At 38.9% G+C, this 20636-nt stretch overlaps 1 protein-coding gene across 6 annotated transcripts in view; it reads left to right on the top strand.

The window, feature by feature from the left end:
• LOC102790759 (synaptotagmin-2-like) overlaps positions 1–20578 on the top strand; it is a 65261-nt gene extending 44683 nt beyond the window's left edge. For 5 of the 6 annotated variants that reach the window (XM_006794233.3, XM_006794232.3, XM_006794235.3 and 2 more), the window contains 8 exons: positions 4419–4625; positions 4964–5124; positions 10353–10490; positions 10720–10887; positions 11420–11587; positions 12105–12222; positions 12563–12696; positions 14131–20578. In XM_006794233.3, the coding sequence (XP_006794296.1) occupies positions 4433–4625; positions 4964–5124; positions 10353–10490; positions 10720–10887; positions 11420–11587; positions 12105–12222; positions 12563–12696; positions 14131–14346 (1296 nt within the window). In that variant the 5' untranslated portion in view covers positions 4419–4432 and the 3' untranslated portion in view covers positions 14347–20578. The remainder of the gene's footprint in view (positions 1–4418; positions 4626–4963; positions 5125–10352; positions 10491–10719; positions 10888–11419; positions 11588–12104; positions 12223–12562; positions 12697–14130) is intronic. The other variant, XM_087833999.1, reaches the window with a different exon arrangement.
• The last annotated feature ends 58 nt before the right edge of the window (positions 20579–20636 follow it).

Here is a 20636-nt window from a genome sequence, read left to right as displayed (position 1 = left end):
AAATACTGTCTGATCTACTGGTCACTGTACATTTCCGCTGAAGCAGATGGAGTTTAAGTGTCTTGCTCAAGGGCCTTTCAGTGATGATAATGAGCAAGGGGCAAGTGTTACTGTTACTTATCTTCAGGGTTTAATCTGTTGGTTCAGGGACTGAACTTCCCAGTCTGACTCCTAGTTTTTTGAAAATGTTGCGTTAATATGTTACATATATGCACTGTAGTGATTTATGATGGTAGATTACAGCAGATCTTTGTAGTTATCAGCTACACTTCGACATGGCTCTTAGTAGTGTCAGCCTGGTGGGTAGTATACACTTTGGTACTGGGAGAAACATCTTGTAGCTCACAGCGAGTGAGAAAACAGGGGATAGAAAGGTTAGGATGCCAATTATCAGTTCATTTCTTAAAAATTAAAAAAATACATGAAACGTGGATCCTTGGAAGGAGACAGATAAAAAAAAGTTAGGCCAGGCTTATTTGAGCTGTTGTGGAGGCCTACACAAGCATACCCATAATATGTCAGCAACTCTTCCTGCCTACAGACTGCTGTGGAAAGAAACCCTGCAGCAAGAGCAGAAAGAAGAGGAGGCGTAACAGTTCCAACAACTATTTGATAGATTACTCTGAGGCTTGGTACAAATGTTTATCCTCCTTAATGGAAGAATTTTAATGACTTTGTGGATCCTTTGACTTTTCATTTATCAGCAGTAAGATAAAGTTTTCACTTACCCAGTTAAAGTCTCCAAAATACACAAAATATTGTGCAGATATTCATTATTCCAGATGATGCATTATAATTACTTAGCTTTACTTCTAGTGCCACTTGAGGGTTCACATTGGTGGCTTTGCATTTTTATTAAACAAAAATTAATTGTAACGACTTAGAAGACTCATTTATCTTCTGTAACTTTTTGGTTCAAGACTAAATACTTGCAAAACCGTCATACGTGATACCAATCACCCTGAGCACATGTTAGCCTGCTAGCGAATGTCAGCGAATGTCATAGCTGCTAGCATGACAGCATACTGATGAGGCAGGAGCTATTAGCATGGCTGGAAACTCTTAGTCTTGTTTTTTTATGCTTAATTTCCCATTAAGAAATGTTCCTTTATTTAGATAGCGAGGCATTGTGGATCATTATTGTTGCAAGTTATTTCAGGATATGCATATTTAGATCTAGTCAGAGAAAAGGAACAAGCACCTTGCAAGGTCAATTTGCTTGGATGTCTGATATGACCTGTTTTTTATTCAGAAGATTACGTTTCCTACCCTGGAGACTGTGTGTATTTGGTATTTAGTGCAGCCTCCACAAGGAGATATTTTTCTCAAATCTTAGTTTTGTTAAAAGGCATTGTCTGGTGTTTGATGGCATTCTTTAAAATAAAAATGGTTTATTTATCTGATTTTACTGGAGCGAGTAGTAAGGGCTTAGCTAGCTGTAAAATAGGGCTAATGTTTGTCATAAAACAAGTCTGTGTCCCCTCTGTTCGTCCTCAGTGTGGAGGAGATAAAATTCTTGTACACATAACCATGAATAGTAATTTGATTGGTCTGGCTTGATCAAATGTGAGGGACAAAAAGGAAAAACTGCCCATAAACATAAATAAAGTGGATATCTTTAACGGCGCTACAATATCTACTGTAATGCATAATACAGTGGAGAGTGCAGACAGTGAGGCTTGTGATTGCTGTTTCATTGAACAACCCACTCATTTTGAAATGTGTGATGGATGAAAGCATTCCTCAGTAATTTTCTCAATAACTGACAATGTTTGTGTAATTGTTCAATTCCCCATCTATGTATATATTCACAAGATGTTCATCACTGGTAACATCAGTCTGCATAACAGCAGCACAAGTTATTTTACATAATATATTTTGGGATGTATAAAGTGGTCCTGGCCCCTGAATAATATAAGCTTATCCTTTCCGCTGTCAGCCTCAATTTGAATAATTTATATGTAGCAATAAATAGAAGCAGAATCTCTGGCACCATCCTGGAGAATTGGCACTTGAGAAATAGGAAATTCCTTCTTTTTCCCCATATCACCATGACTTTAATGAAATCAGCAGCAGAAGTCTGCTCTTGTTATGCTTGTCTTCTCGTTCTGCTTTCTGAATCAAGGTCTTGCCCAATCACTCATCGCTCTGTCGGCAGGCTGCTTTCAGCTGCACTTGTCACTCTGTGATTTCTGGAACAGATAAGAGCTCTGATTGAACATTTGTTTGGCCTCTGGAAACACCACAGGAGAATGGCTACTAGTAGTTCATTTTGTTTCTGTCTGGTTAAACATCTGTCCTGGTCAGGCACAGCTGGCACACGTATGGAAGCAACATCAGACAAAAAATAGCATTAGTGCCTTGATCAAGTAAAGTCTTTGCAAATGACCTCAGAATTTTATGAAATATGTTAAAATGGATCTCTTATGATTTTTCTGTCATGTATGCTGCTACAGCAGCAAATGCCTTTAGTACCCATGACCAGAGTTTCACATAATAAAGTCAACCCATGTACAAATAATCGTTGGGAGCCAAAGATTCAAGCTAATCTACACACTCTGTTTTAGTTTTTGTCTACTCTTAGCTCTTCATGATGTAATAAAGTTTGCATATCCCTTATACAGTAATATAAGGCAAACAAATGCTGTGAGCAATAAACAGCCCTGTTAGCCACAGGTCAAACACTTCATTTGTGAGGGGCAGCCAATTAAAAGATACAGTGGCTTGTTTCAGACAGTGGATGAACTGGCTGACTGCAAGATAAATAAAGAGAATGTCTAAAAAATTGAGTTGGATATAGCACAAAAGCAAAAAAATAAAAATAAAATAAAAATTGCATACTATTCACCTAATGGTTGTTAAGTTATATAATTGTTGGTGAGCTCGTCATGAACAAAGTTGAAATGAAACCACAGAGCTTTACCCAAGGTTCTCTGGGAACCCAAAGATCTCCTTTCTCAGCTTATATTAGAGGAAGCCTATCCCAGCTACCATAGAGCGAGAGGCGTATACCCTGGACTGGTCGCCAATCTGACACGGGGCCCTCTCCAGACATTTGAAAAGAAAAGTCATATTTAAAATATTCACTTTGGCGTATGTTACACAAACACAGAAACACACACACAGACAAACATGCACACAGATCAGCTCATTTCCCCAGTTAAAACATCGTAAGTCTATATACATGCAAATATTGTTCATTTCAGAAGTTTAACTTCTGGACACCAGACACTCTCTACTCACTGTGTGCACTCAGGAAATTTCAAGTTTTGCATTTGATTTGTCAGCATTGCATACTATATCAAAACTGGCTTCTAAGCCACTGTCACAAATTTTCTCCTTCGGGATGGATTTGAAAGCAGCCTCTGCATATACTACTACATATATATGTACATACATATAACTGGAGGCACGAGAGAGAGAGAGAGAGAGTTTGAAACTATATTGATCTCAGTGATACTTCAGCAGAAGTAATAACATTTCTTTTGCTTTTTTTTTGTAGGTATATTTCCTCCAAATAATCAGTAGCGTTGGGACTTACCAAGTATTAAAAATGTAAAAACCAAGATCCAACTGGTCCAACTTAATGCTACATAGAAGTTTACAAGTTCAACTTCTGTGAATGAATCTTTTATTTCTGTCATGACCTGTATTTAATTTGGTGATTTACATTTTTGAGGTTCAGTGGCTAACAAACACATTTTTATATGTCACGAAAGGTAGTAAATATTAAAACCATGAATCGAATATATCAGCTATCCCTCTCCTATACCTTTTGTATCATTTACACCAGTGGTCCCCAACCAGGGCGCAAGAGTTGAGGCCCAGGTGTGAAATTTATGGTTTTCAGGGTTTTTATTGGTTTTTATCGTCATTTTTTAATCGTTTTTATTGTTAACTCAATTTCCCTGGGTCTTTTCCCGTGCATTATGAATAAATCTTCCTTTTTTTGGTACCGGTACTGGTTTTATTTTGTTGTATTTATCCGCGACACTTTAAAGGCTGGTCCGTGAAAATATTGTCGGGCATAAACCGGTCCGTAGCGCAAAAATGGTTGGGGACCGCTGATTTAGACGACTTTCATAAGACAGCTCCATCCATATATCCATTTTATCTTTTAAGTCAAACAAAGTATTTCACTGTTTTAGCCTTTCTGATTGTTTTCTGGTAAATTAATGCTTTACTATAACTCGTGTGTTTTTGCATTTATTCGTGTAGTTTTTTCTTTCAAACATCTTCAAAAAATGTGAAAATCAGTCAAATGACTCAACCCTTTAATGTCAAATTGTTAACACCCACCTGTGAATGTTGGCGGTGTAGTGACACACAGGTGGAATATATTATGCTGGTTGAGAACAAGTCATGAATGGTCTGGTCTCCCTACTAATAACCCCCTCCCCTTTTTTTTTCACGGACAGTACGTGCAGCCTAAATGAAGTGGAACTTGTTCAGGCATCAGACAACGCCCATGGTCGCTGCTAAGCCAACGGGAGCCAGTGCCTTGACTGTGACTCCAGCGCCGGTCGCGTTAGTCTCGGCAGACAACTCCACCGAACCAGTGAGCAAGAATGATGCCTTTGACGAGATCAAAAACAAGTTCCTGAATGAAATCGACAAGATCCCACGTGAGTGCCACGCAAGCCCCAAACATCCGATCAGCCATTACCCAGTTCCCATTGATACAACTCTAAGCAATGAATTTGGAATTAGATTTTCTCTTTTTGCTGCAGGCATTTGCAGCCCTTTAATGTCTTTATTCAGTATTGATCACTGGCTGCTCTTCCTAATGGCGGGGAAATCTAATTTTCACTAGATCTAATTGCTAACCTACCACCTTTTACTAAATATATTTGGCCCAGGACGTGACAGGAGGCTTAATGATTGGTCGGTCAAATGTCACAGTATTTACTTGTAGCTTTTCTGTGTGGGTTCATCTGTACACTGGTCTGTATATGCTCCTCAGTGCCATCATGGGCCATCATCGCCATCGCCGTGGTCGCCGCTTTACTCATTCTAACATGCTGCTTCTGCATCGTCAAGAAGTGCTGTTTCAAAAAGAAGAAGAACAAGAAGGGCAAGAAGGGGAAGGGTGACATGGGAATGAAGAACCTGAAAGGTGGAGAGGTATGTTCTGCCTCAGGAGGATGTTTCCTGCCTGATATAATTTATAATTGTACTGAATATAAAGCAAAGCAAACAACAAATGTCTTTAACCTATATATGACTATAATAATATGCCTATTATATAAAGGCTTAGGGGTGTTGTGTTTGGCCTTGTAATAAAATAATAACATTTTTTTTCTCCATATTTTATTCAAGTAGCTTTAAAAGTAATTTAGCCTGTTTGAATTGTATTGGATTTTAGGCTAGATGAAAACAGAGATTCTTTACAATTCTGATGTTTTCTAACCCAGTTTTTCTCCACAGTTGTTAATTACATTCTTTATCCACCATGGTTAATGTTTTTTAATTTATTTGTTTCTCTTTCTTTTTTTCATTTAATGTATTTGTCATTAATGTTATTGTTGCTCTTTCTCTCACTTGTGCTTTGGGACTTGAGTGGAAAATGACAAGACTTTAACATACAGAACAGCCATTGTTTTTCTCCTCGTCCTGAAAGAGTAATTATTTAAATTACTAGTTAGTACAATGCTGTTGTTTTGGGCCTATAATTATTATTTTTTCCACAAACATGATTGATAATTTGATGAGGTGCAGTAACATATCTAAAATTGATGTTATTTTAAAACTCCAATGGACAAGATATGATTGTGCTAATGAGGGGGCTTCTCCGTCTGTCATTTTCCTCAGTCCCTACAGTCTAGCTAACTACATTTGCTGTGATTACCCTTCTTTGGTGTCTGCTGTGAGTTCAATCTCTTCCTTTGTCTCTGCTCTCCTCCTTCCTGCTTTGTGTCTTATGTGTGCTCCGTGTATCTTGACTGTGGTGGACTTCTCTGCCTACGGTAGGTCTGATAGCACGCGGCACCCCTCTCTGGCCACTCTGTGTAAGCACAGACCAGGGCAGGGTGGGAGCGGTGGTGGGAGTGGGGTTGGGCTGGGCTTGGAGGGGTTGGATTGCAGTGATGATGACAATGAGTGCTATGGCTTCCTTAGTTTTTGCAAGCTTAGGTGCTGTGGGTGCTTGAGGACTCCATGGGAGCGATTAAGCTGCTTCGCAAAACCCACTGAACTGATATGCCGCACTAAACGCTATGTCTTGTATATCCAGAGATTGCAATTTTGGCATTAAAAAAACAACAAAAAACAGAACAGACATCTGTTTAAGTTGTCTATGGTTTGAAATGAACATGAAACTCATCCTATGGTTGAGCCTTTGAATGATGAGTGCACTGAGCAGCTCACTAGAGATCACTAACATGCATGTGCAAGGGGTAAGCTGGATATTTGTCAAATATTAGCTGAAACTTTACCTCACTGAGAGCTTGGAGCATGTTTCCACTATTAGAGGCCTCTATTGTGTATCACGACCAAAAATACTGATGTCTTACAAATAATTCCTCTTCAAAGATTTGCTAACTTAGCTATAAAATAAATATGGTGTACCCCGGGTTGTGCAAACATGCTCCGAGTTCCACAGCAGATAAAGATGTTTGTACCCCTTGACAAAGACCAGCATATGCCCTTGCAGTAGGTACCATTGAATGGCCACAACTTGACTTGAGAGTAACTTTCCTGGATGACCCATGCTGCTGACATACTAGGTGACAGTCATTGATCCCCTCTTTCTCCCCAAAGCACTTGGGTGCCATTGAAGAGAAATGGTGGGCCAGAATGTTTGCCCACATCTTCAGTCAAATGCAAAAGTCTGATTTTAGTCGATCCAAACCTAATGCCACACGAGTCAACCGGCTGCTTTAGTACACATTCTGCTTAATAAAAACTCAGTACTGAGCTTACATTTCAACCCATGGAGTTGAAAGGGCATTCATTCAGACGTACCATTTCTTTATCTTTGAACCCCCTCTGAAAGTTCGAGAGGAACTGCTAATTCTCAGCATGATCCCTCAGTGGATGTGTACATTTCACTCGAGACATTAATATAGATTTTTGGGGGCCTCGACGTTTAAATGAAACATCAACGCATAACCTTTACCACACTTAAGACATCACAAGATAAACCATTTACATTTACCATCAGAAATAATCTTGGATCCTGCATTGTGTGGCCTGGCATGCTTGAATGAAAAGCATTTACAACAATAAAGATACAGAATGCCACGTAGGACACTGTGTGAGAATGTGAGTGTATTTGGTTGTGCGTGTGTGCGTGTGTGTGTGTGCGTGCGTGTGTGTGTGTGGGAGATGGGTGAGTGGGGGTGTGAAGCATGCATGTAAGTCTGCATGTTCAACAGCATTTTCGGGCCATTCTAGGTAAAATAAAAAAAACCTCTAGAGCCAGGATATGGAGGGTAATATTGTGAGGGAAAAATACTCTAAGTATGAGATTATGCCCATAAATGTACAAAAAGATTTATTTTTTGGGTTAAAAACCCTCCACTTAGCTTCAGTTTGCGAGGTTGGGTCAATGCTCCTGCTCCTTCCGTACGTGCTGGCTGCAGTAGAGAAAATTAAATGAATCTTAGCGTCCGGATTAGAAACTTTTTAGATTAGAAATTTTGTCTCATAATCACAATAATATGATGTCTACACATTGGTAAGAAAACATATGTGGTGTGGTGAGGTCGCTCCAGCCTTGGAGAGCAAAGCAATGTGGTTCCCTGACAGGAACATTTTTTCCTGTTTAACGTAAAAATTGAATCGACTTTACGACTTATAGTGCTGTGCAAAAGTCTTGAGCCACCTTTTTTTTTGAAAGTTGGGAAATAGGTGCATTGAGCTATTTTCAAACATCCATGATTCAGAAATTTCACAGTTTGATTCTTAAGAACTTGACTTTCAGATACGGTTGATCTGCGCTTTTTTTTTTTAAAGCTTCTAGGCTTTTTTTTTAAGGCCTGCCGCATCTTCTTTTGTTCTCCACTTGTCCAGTTTCGTCACATTGTTAAAGGTCATACCACATACCATCCATCCATTCTCTTCCACTTATCCTTGTCAGGGTCGCGGGGGGGGGCTTTAGCCTGTCTCAGCTGTCTTAGGGCAAGAGGGAGGGTACACGCTGGACAGGTCGTCAGTCTGCCACAGGGCTGATACCACATACCATCCTGATATATTCCAAGTTTTTGGATGATAGCTCTTTGGGTATAACCTGTTGGAGCAAAATGCTATTTTATGCCTATGAAACTGTTATGTTTTTTGTAGACTCAACTTAAGAAATAGATGTTGCAACTTCCTCCTTGTAACAAAGTCCCTAAAGATACAAGATAAAATTGGTTCTTTGTTAAGTTGTCTGTTATGTGTAGACACAACACTGGTTCATTTCTTGTGTTAAGTGTATTTCTTTTGCTTAAATGATTCATACTTCAGTGTTAAATAGCTTAATAAACAAAAAAGAAAACAGTCCTCTGAAAATGATCAGGTTTAAAGACTGGACTGGCAGCAAAAATCCAAAGAAAAACTTTGCAAGAAATGAGGGATGGCTCAAGTGTTTTGCACAGTTCTACAAATCACAGAATTTTCTCCCAATTCTCAAGTTATCATGTACCCCTTAGAATGGTCCTAACATGCCGTTGTATGCATCTAAGGGCGTGCGTGCGTGCGGGTATGGTGGGGTTCAGTATGCTGTGTAGTGAGTGTGCGCGGTAGTGTATGCATTATCTGTGTGGATGCCCTGTTCCTTTTCCAGATCAGTAAGTAGCTGGATCTCACGAAGACGTCAGTGTTTTTTCAGGAGGGGAGCCGTAGAAAAGGAGGCCACGCTGAGAGATTACCCAGTATCTTATAGCAAAATGAAAGTTTACTTTAAGATTCATATCTTAGCAAATTGCTCTAGCTAGATTAGTCGTGACCGCCTCTAAAGATATGGGACCCTGAAGAGTCACTGGGTGTAATGTAAAAGCAAGATGCACGATAACAGAAGATTTGAATTATCTTCTTCATCATGCCCTGATTATCTCAGGAGCAGTTAAATGTCAGTAAGCTGCTGAATGTTGTTCTGGCGTGTGATTAAGTGGGACAATAATTTGCATCAGCTAGAAAATCTGGACTCTGGAATAAATTATGAAATCTTTCAATCATTCACTTAGTTACAGCAGTCAGCCCAGAGTACAGTAATTGAAGCAAAGTCATAACAACAATACCAGTGTAAACATATTATTGGGATTTAAGGTTGTCAGGAGGAGATAAATGCCAGACATTAATATGGTCTAGCTTACAGTAAACTGATTGCCAGACTGCCAATATCACCGCGGTTTGAGCAAGTTTGAGAGCTTTTCAAGAAGTGTCAGTAAATACTGCGTCAGTGCTTTGATCAAATCACATCTACGCCTGATAGCGCTGTCCTTCACATTCACTCAGTGAGGACACTCAGCCTCTGTTGGAAACACTGTACACGGAGCGGACTAAATAGCAAGGACACCTAGCACTGCAATGCAATAATGCAGCAGCTCTGTAATAAATGTTAACTTGTTTTTGAAAAGCATCCCATGATATCCTTTAACGTGCTTGCTTTTGACATTGGCTCTTCGTTGCTGATACGGCGTTACTCTGTGTGGGATACGCCATCACAATTTTTCCAGACTTTTTAAACAACTTAATATGACTCATTTGGAATGAGTCATGTTTGGGATTTGTGCAGCTACCTGTGTGATGCTGTTCCTTCAAAGTAAAAGTCCTCTTCCCCGCTCTGTTTCTGTTTTTTTGTCCACTCCTTGTAATATCACTATTACTGGTAGCTACACAAGTGAGTCATATTAATTTGAGATTTTACAGTGACTTTAAGAAGTGAAATTGAGACCTTCCAACGGTTTAGCAGAGCTGTTGTACTAGATTGCATTGCAATGTAAGTTGTTCCTGTTTTTTTTCGTTCACTCCTTTTCTATTTGCTTTTATTCTGTTGTTTCTCTCCTTAATCTTAATCTCTCTCTGCCCCTCTTTCTTAGTCTTTTACGTAACATACACTTCTATTGAAACAACACTTGTACAACAGTTTGTAGTTCCCTGCCTTTGATTAACGCAGATTTAAAAGACTCGTAGTGCTCATGAAAAAAAACAGCAAATGGTGTCACCCAAAAAATAGTGAAATCAAGTCAGGTTGCAACCGTGGTCATCGATGAGCAGATTGCACTAGTAACACGGGGGTAAGTGGCAGGTAGGTGCTGTGACTAACCCGACTGCTGATACCCAAGGTTTGGTGTTCAGCACAGATGGCTCCGCTGAACCGTCATCTCACTCCTTTTTCTGCCGCCCGTCCCCCCCTTCTGTCACTGCAGAAACCACAGGATGACGATGATGAAGAAGATGATGTGGAACCTGGACTGACTGGGGATGAGAAAGAAGAGGAAGTGAAGGAGAAGGAAAAGTTAGGGAAGCTGCAGTACTCAATTGATTATGACTTCCAAGAGAACAAGGCAAGTGCTTGAGTAGTTTATTTGACATTTTATTGTCAAAATGAACTCAAAGCAGACTCTGTGAGTAGTTACTAATGTGTGAAGCATCACATGCTAAATGTTCTTTTTAGCATATCTTCTGGTGTAGTAGTTCTTAGTTGATTTGCCAAAATAAAAATGAAACCAAAATTGTGTTTTTAGTTTTAGTTCAGCCTTTCCTGCCTTAACTGCATAACTTCTTATTCCCTAGTTGACTGTGGGAATCCTGCAAGCCGCTGATCTCCTCTCCATGGACAGTGGTGGCACCTCAGATCCCTACGTGAAAGTCTTTGTCCTCCCAGACAAGAAGAAAAAGTTTGACACAAAGGTTCACAAGAAAACACTGAATCCTGTATTCAATGAGACCTTTATCTTTAAGGTAAGTTACTAGCAAAAGCTAAATGGCCTTTATTAATTACTTAGTAAAACAACATGAATGTCAAGTCATTTGATATGTGGACAGGTCCTGATAAGAGTCAGTTTCTCCTCTAATTTCCCTCTTCTGTCCTCTAGAGCTGAGCAGGTACTATGTTTCTTATTTCTTTTCAACAGTGATGAAAAGCAGCAGACACACTGAAGGTGTCTGACAAGGAGAATATGGTAGAGAATCAAATTAAAGGAGAGGGCCACCTCTGGTGCACTTTGCGTGCTGACACAGCTCTGTGAAAACAACTCCGCTTTACTTTGTCAAAGTCAGGGACAGGCAGCTGTGCTGAAGCGGCATGTTATGAAGCTAGACAATTCTGAGCTCCAGGCCAGGGGCAACAGCCAATACTGGTCTGGTCTAGATTTATCTGATCTTTTATACATCAAGTATCTTTTGTCATAAACCGTTAGAAATGTGTGATCATTGCTAGCGGTTGAATTAAACTTAAATTAGTAAAATAGGTAAATGGGTTGTTATCTTTCAGATACCATTCCAAGAGATGGGAGGGAAGACTCTGGTAATGTCCGTTTATGACTTTGATCGCTTCTCTAAGCATGACGTCATTGGAGAGATTAAAATACCCATGAACACCCTTGACTTGGCAAAGCCAATTGAGGAGTGGAGAGACCTGGACAGTGCAGATCAAGAAGAGGTAAGAAGAGTGTTACTACCTCTATCACACTGCTGATATCACTCTTTAAAAACCTGCTGTATGTCCACACGGGTGCCTCTTTAAAAGGCTATTCTAAGAAAGCTCTTTAATAAAAGTCCACTTTAAGCATAAATTAAAACAAAATACTTTTTTCCCTCTGGGATTCTTGTGCAGCTCATTCAAGAGTTTGGTCTTTCCCTTTTTGTTCTCCTCCAACCAGTATAGCATAGCTACAATTTCTTTTCTGTATTTCTTCCTATGTCTCAGCAGTAATGTATGCTGTGATGCTACAGAGCTTCTTTTCCACTGGAATTATTTCTTGCTGATATGTTATTGACTTTGGATACATCAGCTATATAGATAGTATTAAAAATAAAGTAATGACAGCAGGAATTATTCTTAAAGAACATGCTTACTTAAAATGTTATATAAATGACACAGTTTCTGTATTTGTGCAAAGAAAAGGTTCTGCTTCAGACCTGCTTTAACTTTCTCTCCTCCTGCCTCGTCCTCACAGCCGGAGAAGCTGGGTGACATTTGCATCTCCCTGCGTTATGTCCCCACTGCCGGCAAACTCACCATCTGTATTCTGGAGGCCAAGAACCTCAAGAAAATGGATGTGGGTGGATTGTCAGGTGGGCTCCTCTATATATATATATATTTATTTATTTATATATATATGTACTGTACTAAGCTTAAATATTTTATTCCTTATTAATTTCTTTGGAGCAAAGAGACATTTAGGTGTAGCAAACTGCATTGTGCGGAGGAGAGAGCATGTGAGCACAGCCATTAGGTTGGTTCTGCTCTGCTCACGTGCTGACGCTGCAGTACTCACCATGCAGCAACCCTCACGTCTTCTGGGTTCAGCGTTGGCCCCATCTGTTGGTGCATTAAAGCAGTGCGACTAAAGCGTGCATGTGCGAGGGATTTCTGCCAGCCTCTATCGTGATTTTCCTCTGTTTTTGTTTTCAGATCCATACGTGAAAATCAACCTTTTGCAGAATGGAAAGAGGCTGAAGAAGAAGAAGACGACAGTGAAAAAGAACACTTTGAATCCTTATTACAATGAGTCATTCAGCTTTGAGATCCCTCTTGAGCAAATGCAGGTAAGGATGCGGAATAGTCCTGTCAAATCTTTAATGTTTAGCGGGTGCAGAAGAGTAACATTGCCAGGGGTGTAATTTCCAGGGGGGTTATGACCCCCCCATTAATCAGACCCAACCAATATAACCCCCCCCCCCCAATAAAATTATGAATTATCTTGCATAAATAGGCTGTTGATTTTCTTTACTCATTTCAGGTATTACCAGCAAAATAGTTGCATGTTTAATCATCTGGGAATTTACCCAGAGATCTGGAAATTTACCCCCCCCAATGTTCAGCACAAAGTTACGCCAATGAACACTGCATCCTGTCAACACATGCTGTTTAACGAGCGTTATATAAATGTTGTCTATCAAGTAATCTGTGATCAAGCATACCACGAACGACTGTGTGGCAGTTATATTTATATGAAATTGTCACTATCCCAAATTGTCTTTTATTTTATGAGAACATGATGTGGTATTTTCCAGTTAAGCGAGTATGTAAATCCACCTGTGTACACAGGCTTTCTAATTTTCAGGTCTATCATGAAATTTATGATGGTACTTGTAGTTTTCAGCTCATGGTAATGATCACAAAAATTTAAAAGTCATTCTAGTATTTTATTGAAATAAGGTGTAAATCAATGTGTAGTGCCATCTCTTGCAAATATAAAGAGAATTTCATGAGTAATAAAAATGCACTCTGGCTTTAAATATACTCTTGAGTTCTCCTGCAGCAGCCTTATTTGGGTCTGGTATGACTGGTAGCTTATAGTGGCATTTATTAGAAAACTTCATGATCCATTTCTGCTTTTTTATTGTTGCAATGCTCTTGCTTTTATAAACTGGAAGATTAACGCCATGCTTGTATCTATCTGGTAAACTTGAGACTACCACTTACAGCCAGTTAGCATAGCCTAATGTAGAGTCTTTAAGTTAAGTTGCTGTTGTAGTGAAGTAGAGTACACAAGAAGTGGGATCAGTGCAATGATTAGTGAGCTTTGGAGGTACTGGACATCTTATATTTCATGTACAGACATAAGAGTGATTTCAATATTCTCATCTAACTTTATTCAAACAATGAAAACCACCACACTAACACCCATTTATTATCACTTGTGACCAAAGTGACCACTGACCATGCAAATATATTTTTATCATGTGAAAAAGAAAGTTGTCATGTAACTCTATGATGAAAATGTTTTTTTCATGACTGTCACATGTTGCTGTATGTTATAAAATAGAAGTTATATGTACTTTAGCACCAAAAACATTGTATATGATGACTGTCTGTGGTTTGTAGGACGCTATACACTAAGCATTGCTCATACTTTGCAGAAAGCATAAACACCCCCCAGGCTTCTGACACCAGTAACCAATTAAAACATCTCCCAGTAACGTCAGATTTCTACAGTCTACTTCAGATTTTGTAATCCTTTCTTCCTGCTCTCCCAGAAAATCCAAGCTGTGATCACAGTGCTGGATTACGACAAGATTGGCAAGAATGATGCCATTGGGAAGATCTTGGTAGGAACCAAGTCCTCAGGGGCTGGGCTGAAACACTGGTCCGACATGATGGCCAACCCCCGTCGCCCCATTGCCCAGTGGCATCCACTGCAGCCAGAGGAAGAGGTGGATGCCGCCCTCGCAGCCCTGAATGCCAAGAAGTAAACCCACCTACACAATCTCCACACCCACCCACCCATGCATTTCCCATCATTTCCCAGTGTATATTCCAGACAAACACCCCAACTGCACATCTGCTCCCCTCTCCACATTTTTTCCCTTCTCCTCCTCCTTCCTTCCCCACTGCCACCCTTCAAAAGATCCACTGATACCATTTGACATGAAGGGAAATATAGTTTAAAAAAAGCATCATGTTATATAAAATCATGCCACTAAAAAAAGAAGATAAGTTACAGGATGGACGGATGCTCCGTTGATTTCCTTTAGATCTATTTTTGTATTGGGGTTGTGGTTCCATTATATTATAAGAATACATAGTAGAATATGAAGAAGGGTAAGAGTGCTATATGGGAATCTGGTCATAGAGGGGATAAAACATACAACATTCACTCATATTGTACTTCTTATCTTTTCCCTTTAGTGACACATGTTGCTTAGAATAGAGCTTAATAATAAAATGCTTTATACTGCCATATGATAGAGAAATAACACAAGCAGGTTCATTCCTTAGGTGTATTGTGCACCATGTTCCACACCTGCCAGTTATCATACTAGATGATTCTGTTAGTTTAAAGTACATTCCTAGAGGTGGGTAGCAAAGTAGGGATAGACACATATCCAGTTACCCACAAACACACTGCCTTTTTGATTAGTTACCCTTCCGCCCATCGTCTCAGGAAAACTGAGAGGAAAGTGAAACTCCATGCCTTTTTTTCTAAACGGGTTATTATTATTCTGATACTCAAGTAGACGAGAAAAATCTTCAATTCAAGATCTTTTTGAGTGACCCAAGGCTCACGAGTAGTGTTAGTTTATCCTTAAAGTGGTGTGTCAGGGAAGAGGGAGGGAATAATGGATTTGAAGTAAAAAAAAAAAAAAGGGTATTTGTGTATATTTTTTTCCACCGTGCAAAAAGGCTGCATCTGTCATCGGAACAACAAGCGTGGAAATACCAGAGCAGGTACAACAAAGACTGATTCCAAGCACCAATGACATGATATTTACAAGGTGTCGATTACCGCCTGCAGTCTACCACCTCCCCTCCCAACGCCTCTGATTCTGTATCTCACTTGTTCAGTGCTACTGCCATTAGTCATGGACTTGACACAAGGGTTTTACTTCAAAGGAATCCCTATAACCGTCTTACAGTCATAAAGGAGACAAGCCTTCCAAATAACAAAATAAGCAATTTTCAACTACCAGGGACGCCTTCCAGTTAGCAGTGTTGTTCTCTTCATTTCTTTCTTTCCCCTGCTTTTTTAATCTCTTTTTCCTTTTATCTCAGTTCCTTTTTTTCTATTTGACTTCAAACATTTTTATTCCTTAAGCACTTTAAATCAAAATCTTACATTTAAGTACTTAGAAACCAGAGCTTTAATCATTTATGTTAGTAGTTACTGCTAGCTGTAATAAAGAAAAACAAACAGACAGCAAGACAGTGATTGACTTTTTTTGTTGTTGTTGTTTTTGTTGCTTTTTCTTTTTTGCCTCGGCTTTTTGCGTATGCGTTTTAATTGTTTGGATATTATATTTCTCACTTGATTGCGAGGGTGTGGTCTGGAAGAAGGCACTGATCCATGTGTATTTTATACACAGCTTACCAAACTGTTGAATATAATTGCACTATCGGGTATTTTTCTGTTCTGTGGTAAAACTGTTCTTTGATCTGTGTAGTTTTTCTGTGATAAAATGTTGTGAGATTGAATTTTTTCTGTGGCACCATGTGGCATGCCAAACGGGTCTCCTCATATAAATGAACCTGATAATAACAGAGAGATCCTTCAGTTTAATGCATTTCTTAACAGAATGTTTTAGGTCCAGTATAGAGAGCCAAAGTGTTGTGTAAAAAAAATTATTTAAAGTAAAAAGTCCTGCTGAAAATCAAATCCTTTTAGCTTATTTTGTCCAAATCTATAAACTGAACCAGGGCACACCTTAAAAATATTTTTTTTAAGTTTCTGTGGTCTAAAAACTTCTACAGTCCTGGTCTCCTGCAGCTTGAATCATACATGAGGTACCCACAGTCCTCAGCTTGACAAGCCCAACACAGATGTCTCAGAATGATATGATATTGTGCATATTTTGGCTGTACAAGTTTGGCTCTCTATATTTGTATAGTAATATTCTGTTCAAGAGAAATATTGGGAATGAACAAAACCCAAACTCATCAGGACTGAATAAAGCAGAAAAGGCTCCTGATATGTGTAGAGTGTTTGGACCCCAATACACTTCCTTGCTGAGCTAGCTATGAATAAAAAAAAATTAAAAACAAACAAAAAAAGCAAATCCTGCTTTCTGAAAGCACCAACGGCAAAAGCTACCCATTAACTATGTGCAATATAAGTCAATGTAAAGTAAATGCAGTCGGCTTTTGAGACATTACCACAGCTTTTTGGGAATTTAATGAATGTTGGAAATCATACGTTTTTCTTTCAAACTTTGACAGGAGTTGAGTTTTTCACGTCCCATCATTCTTTTCTTCAGTTAACGAAAACAACACTAAAGAAAAGGCAACACGGAAGCAATCAAGCAACCCATTGGTGTGTAGTTTTGCCTATATACATAGTTCATACACGTTGATACTGCATGTTTATACAAAATACTGTACATAAGAGCATGTTTTAGAGACGAAGCAAAAATATCTCGTGTACGTAAATGGGTGTCATTTGTCATTTTAATAACACGACGAAGGGAAAAAAAGATGCACTGTATATTTTCTAAAATGAAACAAATGTGTATTTATTTTCCATGAGGGTCACTGGAGAGAATGTCATACAGATATTAGAATAATATTACTAATAAGATCCTTTCCACGCCTGAAATTCTTAAGCAAGTGTGTCGTCCAGTACTGTGTGTGAGTTCATGTAGGATGAAAATGTAGCCGCATGCTTGCTATCTAATTCTGTGTGATCAGAATTTTTATTTTTATTTTTATCTGCCATCTGTTTTGTTTCAGCACCTTTCTGAAGGCCAATATTTGACACATTTCTGAATTTTAATTGCTATTGCTTTTTTTTTTTTTTTTTATTTCAAAAAATGTATTTAGGGTTTTTAATGTTTGGGGAAAGGGGATCTCCAAGTCTAAGATATAAGCAGTTTCTAATAGCAGATTTGACACAGTGTGATTCTGAAATAACTTATTAGAAAAGGCTGAATAAATGTGCAATTTGTAGGTGGATTGTAGGAGTCAGTTTTCTGCCAGCACTGACCAAGAAAGATGTCTGTTGGATCATATCTTTATAGAAAATACATTTCCTGGGGCCAAAAGACAAATAGTTCCATTCCAGTGAACGCGAATGACTTGGAATCCCTTTTTGTCTCTTCTTTACTTGGAAGTTTTTACTTTTCTCTTCTATTTAAATGACCTGAAATACTTCACGGCTGTGTCTCTTTTGCTGTGTTTATTATACAATACGTGTACATGTATACAAGATAAACGAATAAGATAAAACTAAAGCCATAAAACTCAAGCACTAACTCTTTAGAGCTCAGCTGAGTAGCTAGAGTTTATTTATGAAGAAAAAAATCTGACATGTCTTCATTTTCCTTGGCCAGTGTTTCTCTTTTACATTCCTTTCAGAGGTCTTTGTTCATCAAGAGGGCAAAAATCAATTTAATGTATATGTGAGCATTGGGAACAGTTGTGAGTTTAGTAGAGTGAGTGTGTCTTTTTCTACTTTCGGAGCTGTTGATGTCCTTGTTTCATAGAGGTAGCTGATTTTCCAGTATTGTGATTAGTAATGTATATGCCTTGTTTTGATAGTATAAATAATAGATATGACATCACAATAGATTCTAATAATAACGCTAAGAATTATATATATATGTATATATATATATATATATACAAGAGCGTGTTCTATACTTGGGCCGAGTGCAATTTATGAACCAAACTGGGTCACTCTTCTAGTTTCTCTTCTTCCAGTTTAGCAGAGTTTAGAATGTACTGGTGACTACATGTACAATTAATAAGAAGTTACCCTTGTTTTTGTTGTTTTCTTTTTATTTCTTTTCATTTTTTTTATTTGAGCAAACTGCTCAAGCAACAAAAATGAGATCAAAAACTGAGAAACTTAATAGTGGAACCCAAGTTTTAAACCTGAATCCCTCCCATAGAACTATGCACAGAGTTATGATTTTCACAGGCACATGGCAGAAAAAATCATTTTGATGTCATGCACGTAAAATTAAACGAAAGAAATAGTTTCACATTTTGGGAAATGACTTGCCAGTTTGCAGAGAGTTTGAAAAGACGACTGATTCCACAGTCCACACTAAAATATGAAGCTTGTGTTATTTAGTCATCCTAAAATCAGTTGTTGATGGAACAAAAAAAACACTCCCCTAGTTTGTTTTATTCCTTTCTTTTTCTTTTCTTTTCTTTGAACATTTTAAACAGCGGTATTATGTGTTACTTTGTGAGCTTTAGTGGTGCTAGTAGGCATATTTTCTTACTTCGAGCGAGGCAACCTCTTTTTCCAGTCTTTGTGCTGAGCTTTATACTTAAAAAAGAAAAACAAACAATGACACAGGGGTGGAGTCAGCCAATCAATAATAGGCAAGAGCATGAGCAAGTTTTCCAAGTGTGGAACTATTCCTTTAAGTTCACCTCAATCCTGCCAGATCTGTCAAACTGCCACATCTGTTCTGGCAACAATCTGCAGTGTGTTGTGTGACGCTACACATTGTCTAATGCAATATAGTTTTTACTCACTGTCCCGTTAACGCTATAGACTGTGACCAAATGATGCACTGAGAATAATTTAAACACAAAATTTCAGCGCATTTCTAAAAATACTGCCACTACCTGATTACGGTTGCCTTCACTCATCACCACTGTTTGAATCTGCAAAGCCACAATAACAGTACACGCAGAGCAGTGACAAACACTTCAGATGATGAGGCAAAGGTGATTACAGGTAAACCTATAGCACACTTTAGAGATATATTTTTGGTTTTTTTTAGTACCTTTTACTGCTCGGGTCACTGCAGTCGCATGACCGCTGGACAAGTTCTATGGGGGACTGGGAGTTGTGTGTATTTGGGTATGTGGGAAAAAAAGATGAGGTGTATGCCCTTTAGCAGACACGGTGCAAAACCACAGCATTGGATTATACAATATACAGTACAGGTCTGCATGCATGGGACACATTACTCATTCGTAAATGTGCATCTTTGTGCGTTTGACTGTAATGGTCAAACAACAGTCTTAGTTGTGTTTTAAACCTGGAAATTAATCTGTTCTCTTACTGGTTGTGTAACTGTGTAATATCTTTATGCACATCCGCATCTGAAGCTGTGTGCTCTTTCAGCTGTGCAGACAGCTGAAAGAGCACCGGTCACACAGTTGTGGTTTGTTTGTTTTATTCGATTTTTCTGCAAACGCTGGGATTTAAAAAGGGAAACCATCCAAAGTTCAGCAGATCTTTTACCACCTTGTCAAAATGTGTAGAGGAGCCTCTCAGCGGGTAAAAACGCCACTTTGAAACATGATGTCTTGTCTCCTCTATTACTCGCTGTACTTCTCCTTTGTATTCTTGTGCATATGTGTAATCACTTCTTCTGCCATTTAATTTTTTGTGATGTATGCCTTTAATGTAGAATATAGAGATGTGCCACCAAACTCTGTCACATTTGCTTTCTCATTGCGTCTTTGTCTCGTTTACGTGTAACCAACCATGCACCGTCGGTTTCATGATGCTGAATAGGAAGCAGGCTCACTGATTTCTCCACTGAAACTGCTTTTGCTGAGCGTAAAGAATGCCGGCCTTCATGTTTACAACATGGACATACTGTATACTGCCAAACATGCAGGAGCGTACCAAACTCCCCTCTTGAGCGCTTAGTCCTCCACCCCTCATCCCTGATGCAACTGTATTCTCAAGACTCTTCTTTTCCCTTTTTATTTCCACCTCTTTCTCTTCATCCTCTTTTAAAGCATCAGAGGACAGTCAGGTTGTGTCCTCTAGCCGTGTTTCTTCGTGTCTAGTGTCGTGGTGCGCGTGTTCATGTCAGTACTTGTGCCTACTGTGGATCGCATGCTTTAGCCCTTGACTGGACACAAACGTTGCTCACAAACTCCTCTTGACCCTTATGTGGACAAACGTTGGGGATCCTTATAAAGTTATCAAGGGAACCAAATAACTTATTACAAATTTATCATATGTGTTAACAGTTCTGTAAAAACAAATAGGAAATAAAGGCCTTTTAATTACCATGACTTGTTTGTGTTTAATACGCAGTTCCTCTTCCTCTGTTCGTTGTGTGTTAATGTC

The sequence above is a fragment of the Neolamprologus brichardi genome, chromosome 20, assembly GCF_056152115.1.
Source record: "Neolamprologus brichardi isolate AB-2024 chromosome 20, ASM5615211v1, whole genome shotgun sequence".
In the NCBI taxonomy this organism is placed as follows: Eukaryota; Metazoa; Chordata; class Actinopteri; order Cichliformes; family Cichlidae; genus Neolamprologus; species Neolamprologus brichardi.
Note: the sequence above shows the minus strand (reverse complement) of the source record. Positions and strands in the feature narration are given on the sequence as shown.